The 23,666-nt window shown below is 35.3% G+C and overlaps 1 protein-coding gene across 4 annotated transcripts in view; it reads left to right on the top strand.

The window, feature by feature from the left end:
• Positions 1–1,342: 1,342 nt before the first annotated feature.
• nadka (NAD kinase a) overlaps positions 1,343–23,666 on the top strand; it is a 235,054-nt gene continuing 212,730 nt past the window's right edge. Inside the window, exons 1-3 of one of the 4 annotated variants that reach the window (XM_051931383.1) lie at positions 1,343–1,951; positions 9,079–9,279; positions 21,258–21,341. In XM_051931383.1, coding sequence (XP_051787343.1) covers positions 9,092–9,279; positions 21,258–21,341 — 272 coding nt within the window. In that variant the 5' untranslated portion in view covers positions 1,343–1,951; positions 9,079–9,091. Of the gene's footprint in view, positions 1,952–2,171; positions 2,285–8,926; positions 9,000–9,078; positions 9,285–21,257; positions 21,342–23,666 lie in introns of those variants that run through there. The other 3 variants (XM_051931384.1, XM_051931385.1, XM_051931386.1) reach the window with 3 other exon arrangements.

The raw sequence follows: 23,666 nt of genomic DNA, 5'->3' as shown, positions 1-23,666 counted from the left end.
GCCTGAAGAACCGTGAAATTCTATAGTGAATGGCCTAAATTGGGACAATAATTGTTTTTTCTAAAACACCATTTAGTTTTAACTAACAGCTAGTTTATGTCCTATTTAAACAGACTTTTGCAAGATTTTATATTTCTAGGTATGCACCTATCTTTTATATTTTCTTTTTGTTTAAGAAAGACCCTGTCCTATTTTAATAATTTATATTATGTATGGTTTTACTTTCACTTTCATTAATATAGGCACTACATTTAGCTAAACGTCTTATTTAGATGCTAGACCCCCAAGCACATTAAATACTATGCTGTTGGACAGCAACTTTGTGATTAAGATAAGGCATTTATATACTGTATTTTAGCATTTTTAATGGAGGGGGTCATACTTTTTTTCTTGTACTGCACCTCCCTTTTACTACATCAATGCAAAATTGTTTTGGTACTATGTTTTAATAAAGTGATGAACTACATTTCCATATTGTTAAACGATTGTAATTTGCTCTTTACAGTTTTAAACTTTGTATATTTGTTAGTGCTGTAGGAAATTTATTTAAATTCTGCTTTAAGTACAACCTATCACGTGAAGTCGCCTTCAACCGCTCAATCATATTGAGAATGTATTTTTGGAAGGCCATTTTAAACTGCAGTAATATATCTTATAAAGGGAGAATGTTCTATACCTTTGCAGTGCCAACACCCCTCAAAATCAAAACAAAACTGGGCGAAGGCAGCTGCGGTCAAACGCCGGGCGAAGTGTATTCCTTATGAGCGGTGAGCTGAAATGCGACACTATGCAAACGAGGCATGCGTGCTCTATTACGCAAAACAGAGGTGTACAGTATTGTGCAACGGTGCAATGTGATATTTCTAACGAAGGCTGTACTGAATATTCAGCTTCAGTGAAATGATAGATGGGTGTGTACATAGACTACAGATTTTGTTCCCATTAGCAGTAAAGCTATATAATTTCTTAGTCTTAAAGTGGTTAAAGTTTTCCACTGTCTATTGTATTTAAGTATTTTGATATACGGACCTACATAAACACTTTATTTCCTTATATCGATCCACTGCTCAGTAGTTCGACGCGCTTTAAAAATGTAGTTGCTCAAAATGTAATGTTATTTGCCTGGATGCAACTCAGATCTACAGTACACATCTTAGCTTTTCAAACTGTTTTTAAATTTCATCAGATTTTGCCTATCGCATTGAACACGGCCGCTAAAGGGCGGAATACGTCCTAATTTGCCTGAACTCCACCCACTCCAATTAAGTAAACGTTAAACACATAGGAAGGTTTCCAGAGCCCGGATAGATTACTGGTCCTCCAATCTGAAAAAGTGAAGTCAGAACTAGTCAAATTGCAGATTTGCAATGATGAGAACATACGTATATGCATGTCGTATGTAATTTCAAAAACACCATAAACTGAATACAGTACTTTGATTTGACGCGTTGTAAAATTTAACACAGTACCGACTATCTTCGTTAATTCTAAGAACTATGATAAACGGGCAATGAGATTTCAGCACGAGATGGCGCTCAAAACTCGTTTTGGTGATTCGGTGCTGCGCTTCCTAAACTCCAGCGACAGACTGAGCTAAGGCCCTGTCACAATACTAGCACAGATTTCACTGACAGCCCATGAGAAGCAGTCATGCTGTTGTCGTTTCCAGGAGTTTAGTTCTCTGTAAAGCTGATTACTGTTTTGCGGTCATTGGTTTCCAATCGTGCTTGATTTTCCTCGTACGTTCCCAGACAAACACAAATAAAAGGGCAAGGAGCAGATTTATTGAAACGCAAGCGGTCGCAAAGACAAACGCGGAAAGCTTAAGACAGCAATGGAGCAAGAGCGGTCCAGAAACCGTGAAAGAACCAAATAATCGGTGGTTTCAGACGGTGATTGCTGTCATGAAACAGCATTGAGGCTGCCAGGAAGGAAACTGTGGGACCTTCAGGTAAAACTGAAAGCACCTCTCCGCCGATTGTATGTGTGCACTATCCGCCGATTGTATGTGTGCACTATCCGTTCTAATTTATGAAATTTCCTGTTGGTTGTACTGTTAAAGGAAGTTGCGTAACATTTGTTTAAAGAAGCGTGACTCTCCACGAACCTGAGCTAGTTTGTGACCCGGTCATTGTCAGTATGGTGTGTTCGTGTTCTTCCATTGGGATCCGGACAAAATTCCAATATTATCGAAACACGTAAATGTCTATCTTGGGAGGTTAATACGTGTCTGTAATTTGTCCAGTTCTTGACAGTGCTTTGCATTAAAGGGATACTTTTCCAGGTTTGGCCTTTCTTCCTTGTTTCTAGAATAGTTTTCAACTCCACTGAACACGAAACGCCTCAAACATGGCATTGAAGAGCTCAGTGATTTCAAAACCCTGCTTCACACGGTTGTCTTTCATATTCCATATAATTGCACCGCGGCATTTGAGTTCAACGCATAGAACATCAATCCATGTTTTCATTTATAGTCAAATAAAACCAGAGTTTAATTGTTATGGCTGCATGTTCAAACCCTTGGTGCAAAAGCAGCAGTGGATTAGGCCGGTAATAACAGACAGAAATACTTCCTGTCGTTAAATATCTGTTTGCTTAAATAGGAAGGTTTCATCTCCTTAATTCTGTTTTTCATAGTTCAATACATTTATAGGAAGAAAAAAAAATCGGTCAAGTGGCTGAATTTTTCTTAGTGATGGAGACAACTCCCTACAGTATTCCAGATGAGAAATTATCCTTAAACCATAAATGTTAACATCACTTGCACTGGTGGCACTTGTGCTACATAATGATTATTCGACAGCCTTCATAATCATATCAAGATTAACACAGTATGTTAAAGCACCAACGTGGGGGGAAGCTTGACTGGATTCAGTATTTTGTAATAATCGGACACAAGTAAGGGTGTAGAGGTGATTGAACCACTAGGGTCAAATGACCTTGGAGTTCCAAGTGGTGCTGGAGGAGTGTGGGTGCAAAGACTAAAACTGTTAGTTTAACTTTAGTAGGAAAAATTTTGAACAGATGGACAAAGGATGGACTGGGGTAAGATTTTAAGTGTGGGGACAGTTGAGGAGCAGTAGAACAGGTTTAAAAATGTTTTACATGTAAATGTAGGACATGTACATACCTAAATTTGGAATTAAAAGGAAATTTTAAAAAAACTCCACAGTGGGTTAAATAAAGAGATGAAAACAAGCTGCAAAGTAAAAAAAAATGAATCATAATGCTTGCCCTCACATTCTCATATGCACTAAAAGTGATATTAGGGAGACTAAATGACAGGAATATAGTAGATAAGGCGAAAGATGGCCCAAAAAGCTTCATTCAATTTTTTTAGTAGTCGGGTATTGTACAGTGTTAGCCATTATGTATGCAGTGAGAAGTCAAGCAAAATGATACCTTTTTATTGGCTAAATAAAAAGCTAATATGCAAGCTTTCGAAGCAGCTCAGACCCCTTCTACAGGGAAGATGTTTTTAATATTTTTTTAGTATTTTAGTAGTAAAAGAACAGTCAAGGAGGAAGTGAAATGCATTAGGAGAAGTAAAGGGGAATTAAAAATACAAACCATGAAATAGCAGATCGTCTAAAGTTGCATTTTTTTCAGAGGTCTTCACATGTGAGGAAGTAGATGCCCTCCCAGCAATAAAATGGCCAACTAAGGAGGTACTCAGTAATTTGGAAATTGTAGAGGTAGAAGTATTGCTCAGATTAACCTCCTTAGCGTTTCATTTTATTACAAAAAACTTGTAAAATAGCATTGCTTTTTTTGGCATGGAAAATTACATATTTTTTAAATCTCAAAAGTATAATAATGATAGAAGTAATAGTAATGATGAAGAAAAATAATATGAAATGAAAGATAACAGTAATAATACTACTAATGATACCAAAACAGTATATAATCTCAAAATAAGTCCTTTTGTGTGGTAAATCTTAAAGCACGGTGAGAGACACAATCCAACGTGACATTTAGGACAATAATAGTGTGTTTCTTTTCAGATTTTCTTCGCAAATTTATCAGTTTTGAACAGCACACTACACAGGTACGAGTTGGATTCTGTTTTTTTTTTTTTTTTCGGTTGGTGGTATATAATCGATAAAATGTCTACCAATAAAACGCTCTGAATTGATCAGCAATGTGCTTGGTCAACCTTGTCTCTTTAGTGTGAATGGTTGATGTTTGGCAATGTTTTGTTCTACAAGTTGGCAAGTAAAGTTTGCGTGAGATGTAGTTTCACCAGCTTTTTGCTTGTATAGGATGAATGCATTCCAAATGCACTGTTCCAGCAGATTATACAATCTCTTTTTGTAATATTTCTTTTGTTGCCTCCTCATAACGGGATAGAAAGTCAATTCTTGATCTGCATGATCTACGCCGCCCATCATGCTATTGTGGTCGAACACTGCACAAGTCTTTGTAACCTGCTTTTTGCCTGTACAGTCACTATAGCTGCATTATGTACAGTGCTAAGACAAATCTCTTTATTGTCATTCCATTCCTGCACAGGCACTTTACCCTTTTGCTACTAGAGAACTTCGCTGTAATTTAGCTCTGCCAAAGTCTTCAGGCATGCTATGACAGTTGGGAAGCACTGTCCCATATGTGTCAGTCTTTCTTTGCAGCAAAATGTTAAATAGTTCTGGCGAAGTATAAAAGTTGTCCATGTTACACAGTAACCTTGATCTAGCAGAGCATCTATCAAAATCAGCACCAATGATATAGCAACACGGTACTGATCAAACATTGTCCCTTTCCTTGTGTATAGAACTGAATTCTAGATGTATCCCATTTTAGATTCACAAAGCTTGAAAAACTTTATGCCAAATCTTACTCTTTTTAATGCTATGTGCTGCATCCATGACAGTTCGTCCTTTTAAGCCATGGGACTTTTACCGATACTGAAATCACAGTCAGAAATGTAAGTGCTCCAACATTTTGCTACCATAGCCTGGTATATCTCCAAACAATGGTGTCGTCAAAATTTTGTTCTTGGACCAATACCATCGCTGCTCAGGTTTCACTACAAGTCCTTGCAATATCAATAAGCCTATAAAGGCCCAGATATCATTAGCATTACTGGTTCCGATCTTTTTGAACAGGAAAACTGCTTAGGTGTATGGTTATTTGCCCGACACTGTTCAGCATAACTATTTGTTTTGACAACAATTCTGTCAATCACGTTATCATCCAGTAATAACATCACGTAAGTGAGTGGATATTGTAAGTCAACATCTACTTTTATTCCTGCCTGCCCCACAAAATCAAAACAAGGTGGTGCTTGTTTATTTGAAGCAGGGTCAACAGGCAGCCAAACCCGAGGGTCACTTTTGGATCCATCAGAATCACTTTGGGCTGTATGTCTGTTTTAGTTTCACCATCTAAGGACAGATTAAGTTCCTCATCACTGCTTACAAGATGTCATTATTATGGAGGGGGTTACTGATTACACTTACAGGTGACAGGAGAAGACACAATGACACCTTTGCCCATGTGATGGTCAGATATAACATGCCAGACCTGCCTATAACTTGCCTGAGTAATACTTGGGACTTGCGCTGACAACACTTTTACAGCTCGAGTGATTCTCGGTTGGTAGCAAGAAGATTATTTGTGCCAATGTAATTTGTGAAATAAAGATTGAGCAACACATGGCAAAAACAGAGGTTTTACTGAATTGCCGGCATGGGTTCAGAAGAGGGTTGTCATGTTTTACCAACATGCTGGAATTCTGTGAGGAAGCAACAAAAATAATATGATCTAAGTGGAGCATATACCCTAAGTTCTTGTCTATAAGCCGGACTCGTGTATTAGCCGGAGACCAAAAATCATACGAATTTTTAAAATAAAATCGTATCATAGATAAGCCGGACTCATGGATAAGCCGAACATACTATAACCTATAACTAATAGAAGGGAGGGAGGTCAGTGGTCTCACTCGCGCCCATTTAATTTCTTTAAGGGGGGAGAGAGTGTGAGATATTGCCGTCTCTCTCACTCCCCGCATGGCGCGGTTGGAGCGGCCGGAGCGCGTTCTTTCTGCTCTGGGCGTCGCCGAGTCAACACGAGCGCGTAGCGGTCATTTAAATTGTGATTTTATATGTAAGCATATTTAAATATATATCGCGGATTTCTGCGGACAATGGGTCTTTTAATTTCTGGTACATGCTTCCTCAGTTGGTTTGCGCAGTTGATTTCATACAAGGGACGCTATTGGCAGATGGCTGAGAAGCTAGATTGCTTACTTTTCTGTCAATCTTGCGCTGACTATCTGTGATCCTGACGTATGGGGATTGAGCAGGGGGGCTGTTTGCACACCTAGACGATACAGACGCTCGTCTAAAAATGCTGAAAGATTATCTTCACGTTGCTATCTTTTGTAAAGCTGATTCCTGAAAAGACATGCTGCACAGTGCTTCGCATACTTAAAAGCTCGAAGGGCACGTATTGATTTTTGACTGAAAAACAAACTCTCCCTCTCCCTCTCTTTGTCTGCTCCTGACGGAGGGGGTGTGAGCTGCCGCCTTCAACAGCTTTGTGCCGCGGTGCTTCGCATACTTAAAAGCCAAACAGACATATTGATTTGTTTCTTCCTTTGAAGAGGAAGATATGTTTGCATTCTTTTAATTGTGAGACTGAACTGTCATCTGTCTTGTCATGGAGCACAGTTTAAACTTTTGAAAGAGACAAATGTTTGTTTGCAGTGTTTGAATAACGTTCCTGTCTCTCTACAACCTCCTGTGTTTCTGCGCAAATCTGTGACCCAAGCATGACAATATAAAAATAACCATATAAACATATGGTTTCTACTTCGCGGATATTCTTATTTCGCGGGTGGCTCTGGAACGCAACCCCCGCGATGGATGTATAAGCCGGACTTATGTATAAGCCGATATTCTATTTTTTCATTTTCACAACTTTTTTCCTTAGATAAGCCGCGGCTTATTGACAAGAACTTAGGGTAATATTATTTATGTTGACTTTCAGAAAGCATTTGATAAAGTGCAACATTAGAAGCCGGCATCACACTGAAAGAAATGGGAGATCAGGGTGTTGTTTATAGACGGGTGCAAAATTCTCCCATACACAGAGAGTTATGGTGTGAGGATCTGTATTTGAATTATCTGACATTAATAGTGTTCCTCAGGGGTCTGTGCTACAGCTGCTGCTATTTTAAATACATACTGTATATTGTGACAAGTGTAGAGGGTGTAGCAGCCATTCAACCTGACACAGACAGATGTAGGAGGCACTTATAAAAACACAATTTTAAAAATTTTTTTCTTCTCCTCATGGGAAATGCCTTCCCAGTTTCCCACAGTCCCACTAAGCACAATCGCAGCACAATACTCTTTTTTTTTTTTTCTTTTTTTTTCTTTATTCTTTTTGTTCTCTTCCACTCCTCCCCGGCAAGCTTCATCTCCTCCTCCCAACTCTGGCTCCCTGAGTACTGTCTGCTGGCTCCTTTTATATGTTACCTGGAAGTGCTCTGGCTGTCTATGGCTAATATATGTGTATATATGTATGTATGCATGTATATAAACAGTGATGCATGCTTTTATAACCTCTCGTCTAGATTACTGCAATGCACTTCTTTTTGGAATTAGCCAGGCCTCCATTGTTCGCCTACAGCTGGTGCAAAATGCCGCTGCTCGATTTTTTTTTTTTTTTTTTTTAACTGGCATAATCAAGCATGAGCACGTTACCCTGATTTTGGCTTCCCTTCACTGGTTTCCAGTTCGTTTTCGAATCCATTTTAAGAACTGCTGCACCCTTATGTACCGTCTCGCTCTCTCATGTCTGCAGACCAGATGCTTTTACGTGTTCCTAATGCACGATGCAAACTTCGAGGTGATGGGGCTTTTTCAGCTCCAAAACTCTGGGATGATTTGCTGTTGCATGTTAGAGAGGCTCCTTCACTTGCTGTCTTTAAATCTTATTTAAAAACACATTTTTACTCCCTGGCCTTTAACCCAGTAAGATATGTTGACTATCTGTGTACTTTTTATTATGAATCTCTTCAGCTCTTATGTGTTTGTGTTTCTTTTACCCTTTAGTTATTGTTTGTCGGATATGTTGGGTTTTTATTGTAAAGCAATTTGGTCAGCCTTGATGTTGTTTTTAAAGTGCTTTATAAATAAATAAGCAGTTTATAAGTCAATGATTCAGTTTTACTTATAATTTGTTTAATTGTTTAGCAAGCCATATTTCTTCTTATTTTGCACTCAGAAAAATGTGCAAGTGTGATATTTGTGTATGTAAGAAATAATTATGCATTTTTGTCACCATAGGTTGAAATTCTTAAACTTCTTTTTAGAATATCTTTTTAATTTTCACTTTTCAGTGGAGTTTGCTCCATTTATTTTATTATATTAGTGATGAATTATAGTCACAGTTGCAAATGACAGTGAATGCTAGATTGAGAAAAAGCTACTTCAGTGCCTTCTGTGACCGTGTATTTTTCATGGTTAAGAGTATATCACTATTTTTTAAATTGTTCAATACAGTATTAATGTGAAGAGTAAAGTCTTAATACAGTAAATACCTATGACTAAATTGCCTTACAAATTGAAGTCTGTTAATGTCCAAGGCAAATGAAATGCTCTGGCTCAATTAAAGAATGGTAAACAGCTGATTCAGCTGCCCAGAGATCTTCATGTTAGTGACCATATTCTGAGATGATGATGGGGGTGGGGGGGGGGGGGGGGGCGGGGCGGGGAATAATAATGGTTTACATTGCATTTTAGAAGAGAATACTGGCCTACAGTAAAAGAAAGTAAAGCTTACTAGTGACAAAAGCAGCCTCACTAATCCATACTAATTTTATTAACTGTTTTTTATAAATAGTGGAGATTTCACAAGCTGCTATATATTATCTGTGGTCAAAGCTACTTGCATAATTCTAGTTCCTTCCTTTTTAATGCTACTTAGAATTATTAATCACTTGATTATTTTCATCCTAGGTGCTATGTAGTACACTGTATTTTATGAAACTTGTAAGTATGATTGGACTTATTACAAGCAAACACATTCTAGTCTTTGTTTAAAATTATTGTTTTGTTTTGTCTCTCTTAGCTCTATCCTTAAAATGGATTTGCTGAAGAAATCGGTCATGACGGCCAATAAGTCTAAAGATCAAAGTCCAGAGCTATCATGTTACTCTTGTGTAGCATGCAATGAAGAAGAACTTCAATGGCATGGAAATTTACTGCGGGGCAGAACTAAGGCTCGGAGCCTATCTTCATCACCAGCTCCTGGAAACTCCCTTGATTTCAGGTTAGGTGTGTTCTCTGTGGTCTGTTTGCTTGGTAACAATGGTTCAACCATTTAGTCATGCAAATATCTTGACCTTCACAGACAGTTGTAACTTTTTGATAACTATTAAGTTTCTCAAGTGTCGCCACATCTTGGATCCAGTAGTCAAACTTGCTTAGTAGTCTGCAGACCTTTTAAGATGATGAAGTCAAAATTGCTGTATATTCACATAAAAGCTAAACTTGAGACTCATTTTGTTAGGGCTTTTCCTTAAGATATTGTAAACAATATAAGTGTTAAGAAATGTATAATTTTTAGAAGAAAGTAAAGTCCAAAGTCTTACTTGCATAAATGTGCACACCCTTTATTTTGTAAAAGCACTTTTTTTTTCTTTGATTATAACAATAATTCATGAAGCCCTATCCAAACAGCCTTATCTATATTTTGCAAGTTGTGCACTCCCTCATGAACTATATTTTACTTTCGTTGCATCAGTAAGTAAGTTTGAATAGGTTACTATCAACTTAGCACTTCTAGATTTTACATTTTTCTACCACCATTTGTGTTCAGGTACTATTGCAGGGGAATCTACTGCATACTGCATGCTTTAGGTGAGTGATAGATATTCTTTTTGATGGAGACCATCCAGACCATTGTAGAAAATTTTGTTTCCTTGTAAAACATAGTTTGAATTGGCTTTGGATCAGTTTTATGTTGTGCTTTGCATACCTTTTTAGATATAAGGGCCAAAGACAGGAAAATATCTTACTATGTAGGTTTAGGAGACTGAAATTTATTCTTCAAAGATTTATGTGGTCTTACTTTTTATTATATATATATATATATATATATATATATATATATATACTGTATGGAACACCTTTTTTGCTGCACAACCCACAGCTCAGATTTGGAAAATATATATAAAAAATGAATTGTTGGAAATTGCCTTAAATTATTGAAGTTACTTTAAAAGTGCTGTTAACATAATGCTGCCCTTGTTCATCAGCTTTCTCCTTAGCTTTCAACAAGTTTTTTGTAAATCTTTTGTTAACCTAATGTGCACCATGCCCCCCTCAACACTATGCATCCAAGAAACCTACCACATTAATCTTTTAGGGCTAATCAGAATCCCTTAATTTTATGTCAGATGAAGGTAAATTACCTCTTACATGATCTGGAATGTGGTCTTTTAAATGTGAATATAGTTAAAACCGCCATTGCACAGATTTGCAAAAATGTTTACCAATGTTACTTGTAATGAGTGGTCTGACATGTGCACGTTGTTGTGGTCTCTACAACAAGATCTAAAAATCCAACAGTTTTGGAGTACCAGTATATCTGTATATAGCACCAAAAACATCACACTTTATTGCATTTTTGATGTGAAGGATTGAAAAATGAATGGAAGGAGTATTTTTTTTGTAAAACGTTTTTCTACTTAAAATTTCACTGAATATTCAAACAGCTTCTCTTCTGACATTTTCTATAAGCTGCATTAACAGTCTGTCCAGAATTTGAAGAATTTAATTCTCATTAGATATTCCAAATGCCTGGCATCTAAGTGATTTCTAGATTTTGTTTTTATATTGTTAATTAGACTAAATCCTCTAAATGTTGTTTCTTCAGTGAACTACTTGAACTCTGTACAGCTTTGTGTTTAGACATGGTTAAAGTGACAAAGAAACAACAGCATAGGCTGTTTCGTATAGCTCAATTTTATCTGAAATTAATTTAAATTGGGTCAGTAATTGATTTAGTTTAATTTTTAGTTAATATTTTATTTGAAAGTCAGGGCTTTTTGTGAGTGACCATGTACAGTCTGAATGACAAACCTAAAATGTGTGAGGAATTGCTCACATGGTCAGCTTAATTTTAAATTAAAGGGAAATTAAAACTTTACAGAACCTGAAGAAAAAAAAATATACCATATATATTAATGTGTTATACATAAAACAATCAGCTTAATTTTCCCAAAGGGGAAATTAAAATTTTACAGAACCTCAAGAAAAAAAATATATGTATAAAACAGTAATATATATGGTATAACAATTGGCTTAATTTTAAAACTTTACATCCACCTATCCCCAACCCTGTTATGTGATGGTATATACCAATTGTATCACTCTGGAATATCCCTGAAGGGACCTCCTCCTACCCAGGCTTAGATGGTATGTATCTAACCCTCTTGTTCTGACATGCGCCCATCCCCAACTTTCCAGAATGTCATTTTGTCTATCTCGGGTATTGGACTTTTTTTTTTTTTTTTTTTTGGGGCAAATTCACTATTTGTAAGCTGTCCTTGGGCTAGGAGTTTTTTATGGACCTGGCAACCCTGATGTGAACCTTTTAATAAGGTTACTGTTAAGGATTTATACTTTGCACATGTCTGTTGTTCTCTGTCAACCTGTACATGTATTTGCTTTGCACAAACTTTCAGTAGCCATGGGTTGAAGCTCCCACAAAATACATTTCTAAATGTTTGGGCGATCACGTTATTCCTTCTTATGTCTAAAATAATCTGTCTCAGTATTTCAGAAATCACTAAATTTGTGTTGATGAGCTGAACATACAGTGGTAAACTCTGCAACCCAATCTCGAGACCAGTAGGGTAACATGTTACAAGTAACATACATTGAGTAGTCTGATTACTTTTTAAAGTAATGTATCCTAGTGCAATACTCATCTTGTTGAAGTAAAAATACCTGCATTGTTGTTATTCCAGCAGCAATCCGTGTAAGGCATGAAGCACATGTTTCGGGTCTTTGCAGGACTCAGACAGCCAAACAGAAAAGAGTTTGCTGCATGCAATCCAGTAACCGGATCCTATAAACAAAACATCAATTTGACTAAACATATTTGTAAAACACAAGAAAATTGTCACAGGCATCATGTTTTCAGTGGCCAATAGTGACATTTAACTCTTTTTGGTGCAGTGTTTACACCAAAGAGAACTTCTGAGGATTACTTTCCCAAGTAAATGCGTATTAATAAGAAACTGGGGGGTATTCCATAAAGTGCACTTGTGAAATTGAGACTTAGATGAGGACTCCTCGTTTGAATAAGCCTAATTTTTTCATTTCAAAGTTCATATGGTTCCATTAAAGGCAATTGTTGTTAACTCAAGGTGGGCTTCAGCAAACAATCTATGATTTTGCTTGTGAGATTTAAGCAGCCCCAACAAATGATTGTTAACATCTATCAGGGCCCAGAAAGCACAGAGGAAAGTGTAAAATTGGCAGATTGAGTACCTGTGACTATAAGCATGAAGCTGTTGTGATGTATGGGGTATTTAGGATAGCTTTGAAAAGTTTCATTTAATTGTCATAAAACAGAAGAACATGTAACTGAGGTGGTTCTTTTAGCAGTTGATTAGGAAATAGTATTAGATCAATAATAACACATGAAGAAAATGCTTCTGCAATTAAGAAAGCTAGAGACGGTGCGAGGCAAGCCAGACCAGTGCCTAAGAATATTATGGTTCTGAATTTGTGCATTGCATAATTAAATATCCCTTGCATTATTCACACTGAAAAATGTAAATTTATTCAGTTATAAACCTAAGACTTGAAACATTTAAAACAAGTATTCGTTAGCAATATTAAGAACATTTTGGCAGCAGCTGAAAATTATATACAAGAACATATTTCTGAATTCCTATCTATGTTTATATGCAAACGTATGTTGTGCATTTTGCAATCAAAGAAAGCTGCATCTTCTGTCAGTTCTGTGATGTCCCAGTTTTACTCCTGCTGAAGGTACTTGCTTCCATCAGAATGTCTGACTGAACAATGTGACTGGTCATACATGTTATTGTCATTTGACCTGTGCATTGATGGTTAGGAATGCTTTGTATTTAACATATTCAGTCTCTGATTAGCATGGTGGTGCCATTATTCACACATGAGTGCAGTCATTTGAGCTTATGACATTTGGAAAGCTTAAAAGTCCAAATTGAAGCAAACAGTTTTGTTCACTGGTCAGGTGTTGTGATGAGTTGACTTCACAATGTCTGGCTTCAGCTGTTTGCATAAAGTTGTTTTTGAAATTGCATAGTTGTCAGGAATTGCCAAGAGGTCTGTGCTTTTTCTGTCCTTTTAACTATTTGTTACAGACAGTCCAAACTACCTCATTCATGGGATTTACAAGGAGCAGACATACCATGCATTATCCCACAGGGTTTTTGAAAGCAAACCAACTATTTATGCATCGAAGGTAACCATAGAAAATTGCTATGACAAGTCCCAGACCCGACTTGACAAAAACGTGTTTGTTTTACTGGCATATCCTTAATAACAGAGCATTTAGTATTTCTATTATTATACTAAAAACACAAAATGGACTTGCTCGTGAAAGTATTGTTTAGCTCAACAAGAATTACTTATAAGAATCAATATCTTCTATTCAGTAAAATAAGCTCTTCAGGTTTACTTAACATGTAGTAGCATGTTCAACACCAGTGTTGTCCCTAGCCAAACTGGGACCCTTAACAGAATCTTCTTGGGGCCCTCCACCCTACCCCAAATACAAATACTTTTTTTTTTTAAGTAATCAACACTTGAAAATGAATGTTTAGGGGCTTCTGTAGTCATTTTTGTGGCATATCGCAACACATACGTCTTTATTTTCTGAAGGCAAAGTCATCTATGATGTCATCACACAACAGCTTTCATACAAGGTCTAAGTTGATTAATGCAGATGATAGCCAAGCTGCATATTCGTTCTTGTGCCATGGATAACTTCAAGTATATCTTGATGAGGTTAAGTTTAAAAAAACAAAAAAAAACAAAAAAAAAAAAAAAACTGGTAAGTGGGAAGGCAACCCATAGATTTGGATTTCACAGGTATTTAATGGCAGTAATATACCAATTGATTTTGTTTCCTTTAAAAATGAAGGCCTAATTAGTAGTAATAATAATGTTCCAGGTCATCATTGTGCTGTTAGTCTTTACTTGATATAGCCAACAGTATCACTTGTGCTGTGAAACATCAGCAACAAAAACTATTTTAATACTACTACTAATAAAGATAATGATAAAAATAATACTAATAATGATAGAATAAAAACGACTAATGCTACTACTGATTTTGCTTAATAAACTTGTTAAATGCAGTAAATACTGGGTCGAAATGAAGTTGAATATTTAGATATTAAAAAAATGAACGTATGCATCACCTACAGTTATGAATTTATCTAAACTTAATTTTTTGTGACAATGACAGCAGATAGCTATATATCATTAACTAAATTAGTAATGTAAACTGCTAGATTTGATGTAGCAGCAATTGATGTAAGGTTAGCAAGCTTACTGGAAGTTGGAAAATTTTAGATTTCTAAGTGCGTTGCAAGTGCAGCACAAGCTACTTTTTAATTCTTTCATTTTTTTTTTTGTTTTTTTCCACGCTCTTGACAGGTGTTAACTTGAAGCCATCTCTTTTTTCATTGATGGAAAATTTTTACAACAGGGAACAACAGAATTTGATAATTCTTTAAACAGCAATAACCCAACAGAGACAAGCTGCATATCTCCAGAGCTTCATTCTGTTGCTTTGTGTTATACATTAATGATGTTGCGCAGTAGGCCCGGTTACACTATTGCTGAAGGAGGGGTTATCTGACTCAAGTCAAGTAATCCAAGGTACACAAACATGCAATTAAATTGGCTGTCCAGCAGAGCTCCTGAATCTCAGGAATCTGCGAACCTCCAACTGGCCTCCCTGCCCAACGCGCGATTGGAAGGGGCGCCTCTGTTCACCACACAATATAGATTGAACAAGAAATGTCTAACGTAAAAGAATAATTTCACATATTATCAGCAGTCGGTTAACCCAACACAATTTTTTAAGTGGTGATATGTTTTCGCCGCACAAACGCTCCAAAGTATTTTTACTTTGGCATCAGACATCATTTTCAGAAACAACTGTACTTACTGAACATACAGAGGAGTAGCACTTTTGCATGATCTTCAGTTTTTAATTAAACACAAGGCTACCTTCTATATTTTGGAACAGATTTACTTATTTTTTTTCAGCGTGTCTTCAAAAATGTCTTGACATAGGACTGAAATTATCAATGCCTTTTAAGACTTCAAAAAATAACTTAAGTTCTTTATTGTGATAAGGAGTTGCTTTGCCACACTCATTTAAAAATTAACTAATTGGGATTTATCTAGTTTATATAATTTAAATTAATTGGAAAAAAGTTTTATGTATATGACTATATCCTATATTTGCATAAAGTATCATATTTTTCATAAAAAAACCCATTTTGTTGTTTTGTCCCTACAGCTTTGTACATTTGGAAAGAAAGTTAAAAAAAATTAGTATCGCCCGTCTGCACGAAACCCCGAATCTGTGGAATTTGTGTGGCTGTAGAAGCTAATATATGATGCTTTTTTAATACACCGTACATCACAGACCATCTTTTTCTACTTTTCTACTATAACATGACAGTGTATTCTAAGATTACACCAAAAGTGTTATCGATAAAATAAAATGTGTTTGTCGTTCACAGTAGCGTATAAAACCATTACACATTTACATCTAATTTTGTAATCCATTTCAAGACCGTTATAGTTATGTTCTAAGTAGGTAATAAAATTTAAGCAAAGTTTTGTGTAAAGTTTGTAATTCTAAGTTGGTATTGCTTAATTGAGTGTATTGACTATAATAAACATACTACATATGTTGAGTAAATTCAGCTCAAAAAAATTAATAAGAATTAGCTTTTGGTTTTTAGTTGAGTTAGCATTTAACATTGTTAACATTTGAGTTAACATTTTGATTTAACTTTAAAATATGTGCATTGCAAACACATTATTTTTTTTTTTTTTTATAACAGTAATTAAAATCAAATAACATTCCATACATGCAAGTCAAGCTTAACAAAACCAGGTTTGAAACAAATTTTTTCTAATATACGTAAAAGAGAAACTCCTGTGTTGAATTTACTTAAAAAGGGGCAAACAAAAAATTGCCTTAATTTTTTAAAAATAAATCCACTACATTGTTTTTTCAGTGCTGTTATAAAACTAACAAAGAATCTGAATGCATTTAATTATCAAGATACGCAATTTAGTGTATGTTAGTCTTTATTATTTTACATATACTAATACAATCATGAATTGAATCAGAAATGAGAGTGGGCTGTCTTTCTAATCCTCATTTCTGCTGGTGGTTTAAAAGCTGTTCAAAGTATGTATGTAAAAGTATAGTATAACAGGCGCATACCATAATTTGATCCTAGCAGATTTTTTTTTTCTTTTACATTACACATCTCTGAACTACTTTAGAGTTGGAGGTTTATGAACTTTTAATTGTTACATTTTTTAATAACCTGCAATTTTAATATGAATACAACTTTTTTTATGTCTTTTTTTCATTATTGCTATATTGTTTTCCTTTTTCTGATTCTGATATAACGGGCAATGTGAACGAATGGCATAATAGTATAAATATGATACATTATACTGTTTATAGAAAAAAAGACAAGAATAGTTTTTTATGTTTTACCACTTTGCAATGAACATAATTAATTTACGAAAGTGTAACTAAGAATGTAGCCACATTAGATATGCTAAAAAAAATCTTGTCACTGACAAAAAGTTGGAAAACTAATGACTTAAATGTTGTTAATTTTCAATGGATAATTTAGCTTATAATGCTTTACCAGTTTGTAATTAATATGCAAGATTAATTTAAATGAGAATTCCGTAATATTAGATATGCAACAAAAATAATAATTAAAAACAAAAAACCTTACTTCTCATTGAAAATTTGGAATTTCATGAACTCCCAATCCACAACATTATGCTGTGCTTCACTTTTACCCTGGTATGGATCGGGCTAAGACATAATGCTTCGTTGCCTCAGTTACCAAGTGCAACTTGCCCTAATCCTGTTTGGTGGAATCGAATCTGGCTCAGATAAGCTCGGAATCTCCATTTAAGCAAGGCTTACGCTAAGTGTAAAACTTTTATAATACAGTAATCCCTTGCTACTTCGCCGTTCACTTTTCGCGGATTCACGACTTCGCGGGTTTTTAAATACAAGTGATTGCCCGCCTATCGCGGAAGTTATGTTCCAGACCCATCAGCAACAGGAGAAAATCCGCGATATAGAAAGACCATATAAATAAACATTTTTATAGTTTAAGCCTTAAAATACCCATCCCACATGCTTTAAATACATGTAAACTTATAAAACACACTTTGTTAACACATATGATATGTGGATGTCGGGCTAAGGATCTGAGTAACATCTCACTATTATAAAACATTTTAACTTCACGCAAGACAAGACAGTGAGACAGGAAAATAGGTGCTGTACAGGCTTTTAAATTATTGACACGCAGAGCGACAAGCAGCACAATGTCCACTTCTCCTTAGCGTTCATTCAGCTCCCCACCCCCTTGACAATGCGAAGTGGTAGGAGCGTACTGCGCCTCCGGGGAGGGGGGTTTGAGCGAACGTGCGTTCAGCCCTCACACACCCCCACTCCTCCTCCTCCTTCCGAACGCGCAGAGCGACAAGCAGGCATTTTGGCAGAAGCAGCACAAAGTCCATTTCTGCTCAGCGTGAGTTCAGCTGCCCCCCTTCACAAAGCGAGTGCAGACACATCGACGTCTGATCGCTGCGTGCAGTGTGCAGTGTTGGTCTGCGGTGTTTAAGAATGTAGAAAGTGTTTAAGAGCATAGGAAGTGTTTATAAGAGAGTGGGAAAGGTTAACAAGAGAGTGAGAAAGGTTTATAAGAGTGTGGGAAGGGTTTATAAAGCCTTAAAATATGTATAAATAATAAAATAAATATAGGTCGCTACTTCGCGGATTTTCAACCTATCGCGGGGGGCTCTGGAATGTAACCCCCGCGATAGGTGAGGGATGACTGTAGTTTTAATTTTGAATTATGTTTCTTAAAATAATCCATTGTGTTGATGGTTGCAAAAAGTTATTGAAATTGAAAAGCTCTGATTTTATTTAATTTTTTTTCAGCTTTTATATCGGCAAAGGCTGAAATTTCAATAATGCTTTATAGACTTTTGATGTTCTCTGTACAAAGAAATATGCAAATATACATTTCCATTTTAATGTAGTGTTTTTTTTGTTAAATCAGAATATTAATAATTACTGTAAATGGAATGTTGTAAATTTGCTAAGCTAAGACACTGAAGGTAAGATCCAGATTCTACCTGAACATTGAAAGATTTGCCATGATACAGGCAAGCATTCGACAAAATGCGACAAAGTTCTGATGCTTGGTCTTGCATTAGTGATGATTCACCGACTCTAAGGAAAAGTTCCAATGCCAGGAAGTATAACCAGATCGAAAGGACTATGATGGCAAGCACTTGAACAAGATCTGGAGAAGAATATGGTTTATGTTGACTGTAGTATAGTAATAGAATGATTTGAACTACCAAACAGTAGTTAATTTTCCTTGATACAAGTAAAGTACTTTTTACAGGATTTCTGCATATTATGAGATGATTTTGATTTTGCAGTTTTCCTTAGTTGCATAAAGCAGAATTGTACTGAACCTTCACAACTTAAACAGCTTAAAAAATTAAATTATCTTTTATCTCGGGCACATGTTCAGTCCAGGCTGGCTCATCAGGGACCCTTACTATTTAAATAGTTGACATATGCAAGTTTATGGTTTGAATTTAACCATCCTACCTATCTTAATCAAGCATAACTGCAACCACAGTGATTTAAAGTGTTGACACACCCTGTGCTCTGGTTTGGACATTGTACTCCAATTCTCCTCCTATGCCTTGCAGCCCAATACAAACAAAATAAAAAAGCCTTACTTAAATTTTAAAAAGTAAAAAAATGATTTATCATAAAAATGTTGTACAACCTAAATTAAACCAGTGGCTTAAATGAAAAAAGTTATATTGTGAGCCAAATGCTTTAAACAAACTGGATGGAAATTAGTGTTTGTAAATGAGTTCAATGCAAGCTGAAGATTTGTAAAATTAACCAACCGAAAGAATATTATCATCCATGATCATCCTCAGGGCCACTGCCAACAGAGGATCATACTATTTTTGTTTCCCAGCCATAGCTTTTCATTTAAAGCTTTTTCATGACAGTTATCAACAGCAAGAGAGATGAGGCTAAACCTTGATGAAATATTTGTATGACCAATGAAGTAGATTTGATGTTGCAGTGCAATTAGGATCATCCATCTCCCTGCTTATAATTAAATACAACCAATTTTAACAGTAATACCATATTTTTCATTTTTAAAAATTATGCCTGAAACTTTTTTACGTTGATATTTACCTTTCATAAAAATTCACTGTACTAGTGTAAGTTAATATGTAAAATCTGTGCTGTGGTGGGTGTGAGATTTCATATTTGTTACTTTTTACATCTTTTACTGTTATTTTTACGAAAAAGAACAAATAACTCACCTGATGAAAGCTATACAGTAGACAGAATTTTGATTCTTTTATTTTCTTTACTTTTCAGCACAGAAATAACCTTTTTTTTTTTTTCTTCAAAAGATAACAATTGAGAGGCCAGGAGAGTTGGAAAAGATTTATGAGTGCATGAATGATGTTTTTTTGTAGTAGATATTGCAAGAATAATGATTTTTGGGGTCTCCATAACTTGCTGTATTTATTGATTTTACTATCTTGCCTAACACAGATCTATTGTATGTAATATATTTAAAAAATTTAAAGAAGTAATGTTTTGTCATGGGGTGGCTCCTAGGTGCTAGGATTTATGTAAAGCTTTTTACTGTCCTTTTGAAAGTTAAAAGAATGTATACGTTTTTATTAAGATTGCTTCACATTAGTAATATTGGGTAAACTATGTATAAAAGATTAAATACATTATAGCAAATATTTTATGAGAAAGTGTTGAACACCCAATTGTAGTTTCTTGAATTGTGTATAGAAAACTGAGTTAGTATAAAGAATTGGCTTTGATGCTTTGAATTCATGCAATATCTTTCTCCCGTTTGATGGTCTTACACAAGTTATGATGTAAAATACTTGATTGCTGATTTGCAATTGTGAGGTATGATTGGAGCTCGCTATTAACTTGTGGGTTCAGGATTTGATTCATCATGAGTGTGTGTGTGTGAGAATGTTGATCAAATGTCAGTACAGTTTTTTGAAATTCTTCACACACCAAATGTGATTAAAATTGTTGAAAGTTAAAAAAAATATATTATATAAAAGTTTACGTTAAGTGAGTCTGCTTTGATGCAGTATGTATTTTGATAAAGCATAGACAGTTTTTGAATGAGTCTGTGATGGATTAAAATAGTTTTCATACTTAGAATGGACCATCTACCATGGCCTCCAGTGGAGGTGTAACATTGATGTTATCACTTTGCATTCCTGTTCTGCTGCTGTGGAACTTGTTTTTGCTTAAGTGTTCTATAGGGAAGAAGAATTGAGTTAAAAAATTGCATTCAAAGGTGAGTAGCTTGTAAGAAACATTTATCTATAATTTATGTATTTATTATGTCGGACCTTTTTTTTTTTTTAGTGTATTTTAGGGTCTATGTTAACAAAGACATAATTAAAGAAAGTATTATCTTTTATTTTCATTGCTAAGCTGCTTATTTTTAAAACATCAAGATATATATTGCCAGCTTAGTGAATGCTGCAGCGTGTTAAATAAATGTTTTCAGTGATTTCTTGAGTCATGGTGAAAGTCAGCAATGTGCATATTCAGTTTTGAACTACAAATTTGCTGGTAGTATTTTATGATTTATTTTACTTCTGCAACCTTATTTGTAGTAGTTATGTTTTGTTTTCTTGATTGTCTTCATTGATTTTTGAATATTTTTAAGTGGTTGAAACTACTGCTCATGATGAGATACTGTTTTTCTGGGGAGAAATATCTTCTTACTACAGGTTGCTTTGCTCTCTCTCTCTCTCTCGTTTGTATATATTTTCATATATATGAATAGTGTTTTTATTTTTTTTTTTATAAAAACTTTCATTTCTATTTTTGTTTGTTTTAATTCATTTGGCTAGGCGGACCCGTTCACTTCATGGACCTAGCCCTGTGACAAAATTTGGACCAAAAGCCTGCATGCTTCAGAATCCTAAGACAATAATGTAAGTGTGTCTCTAATTTTTCTTTTAAAACTGTTCTTGTACACTTTGGTTGTGGTAACTGTTTGGTTTTTTTTTTTCTGATGCAGCTCTAAGCTATATTTTTCCAGTCATAATTTTGCTTATGTATTTTTAAGATGATTGAAAAAAAGTGTAGAAAACTTTTTTTAAGTTCAGAATTTATTCGGTTCATATAATATAAAATTGTGTAGACATTTTTGCTATACTTAGAAAACTTTGGCTTAAAACCAGAGATGTACCGATCAGATATTTAGGGCCAATACTGATTTCATGTTCCTGAATTGGTAGATTCCAAACTCCACTACTATGAAGCTGCACTGGTATGTTGCTTGAAAGGTAAAACACATATCAACATTGAGAAGGCAGCAAGAAAAATGGTTGAAATTGATGTATTTTCAACTCCTCTTCAGCTAGCACAGCAAACATTAGTACAGTTCATACTATTCTTACAAATCGGGCATCAGTCTCCGACAGCTGTTTGAAACAATGTTAACCAAGAGCGAAATTCCAGCTAAACTTTCTTGTACTGAAACATGCTGATTTTACTACATTCGGCACTCTTACAAATCATTGCTTGTCAGATAAGTGTCTCAACAAGCTGGGTATGCCCTTCATTTTGATGATACCCTTAATCACTCGTACTTGTGAGGATTTGGCATAGCGGAGAAGTAGAAACTAGGTACATAGGCACTGAGTTTATGGGGCATGCAGCTGCTTGGGACATTACGGAGAACGAGAAATTGCACAACACCATGACAGAGGTTGGACTAAAAAATATCATCCAATTATCCCTGAATGGGACCACCATTAACAGGATAGTGTTTGACGTGTTACACTATGAGCTTTTGTGAGATGTGAAAAAGACCTTGATCAACATAGGATCATGTGGACCTCGTGCTTCAAGATGAATATAATGGATGGAAATTGGACCATACCATTTCCAGCATTTATTGGCTATTCAAAGATTGTCCTCAGCACAGAGATGCTGAAATTTTGTCACCACGCTAGATAGAAAATGTGGCTGAATAATTTTGCTATTCACTAAGCATCATAATATTTAAATTTTAATTCTAATATTGATTTTAAGAAGTATTTGATTTTTAGTTATTGGACAGAAAATGTCATTGAATATTTTTATGCGTATGTGGTGAGATAAATCGGGTAGCCCATGAAGATCATGCCATTCTTTATAAGCACTACACTGAAATTCCCCCATCTGGCACAAATAAAATTCAGGCCCTAGATTTAATGAGATTACATGACAGCCAATTAAAACATGAGTAACGTATTACCATTGAATAATTAAATAATTGTTGAAATAAATGTATTATATATGATGATATTCCCTATTCAATATATATAATATATATATATACACTGTGTGTGTATATATATATATATATATATATATATATATATATATATATATATATATATAAAGAAAAAAAGTAATTTAAGTCAATTGTTTGTTATTTTTACATGCGCCTATCTGTAGAACTCATGGAATGTTTTAAGAAAAAGGCCCTGGGAGAAGCAACCTCCACAGTGAAGCTCCTCCATGTTCCTTTTCATGAAACGAATCAGCAGGCTACTTCCAATTGTATATGTTGGAATCGTGGCAGAGAAGGTCCTCTGTCAACTTAAGGCTAATAAGGAAATCTCAAAGAGGCAGCTGCTTGTAATGAAGATGGAATGTAAACATTTTCTGATTGCACACTTGGTCAAGGTTCTTAAGAAGGCACCAGTAAACCACCTACTTCTCGGGAATTTCCAGTGTCTTGACTTAAGACAAACGGTCTCAAACAAGGAGCAGTGTGTTCAGAAAATTAAGAGTGTACTGCACACTCTTTTTCACTGCAAATGAAATTAATGAGTCAGTGTGTGATGATGTGCTGAGGGAGTCCAAAGAATTTGTTTTGATTTCTTTGTATGTGTGGATTACCTGGGTTGTTACCAACACCTGGTGAAAATTTCATGTCAATAACCCCATTAGAAATATATTTACTGAGAACAACGTTGACGTGTTCAATACTTATTTTTCCCCGCTGTGTGTGTGTATGTAATATAATATATAATATATTTGTATGTGCATGTATAAACGTACTGATGGACAACTTTCAGCCAACAAATTATTCAGTTGTGCTTCAAAAAATGCTAAAGGGGCTCATTTTTACAAACTGCAGTACACCTTTAAAATGCGTCACTATGATGTGTATATATAATATACAGGTAAAATTCTGTTACAACGAATATCTTTACAACAAAATTTTCATTACAACGGAGTATTTTTATGGTCCTGACATCTTC

This window comes from Erpetoichthys calabaricus, chromosome 8 (assembly GCF_900747795.2).
Source record: "Erpetoichthys calabaricus chromosome 8, fErpCal1.3, whole genome shotgun sequence".
Lineage (NCBI taxonomy): Eukaryota > Metazoa > Chordata > Cladistia > Polypteriformes > Polypteridae > Erpetoichthys > Erpetoichthys calabaricus.
This window is presented reverse-complemented; position numbering and strand designations above follow the sequence as displayed.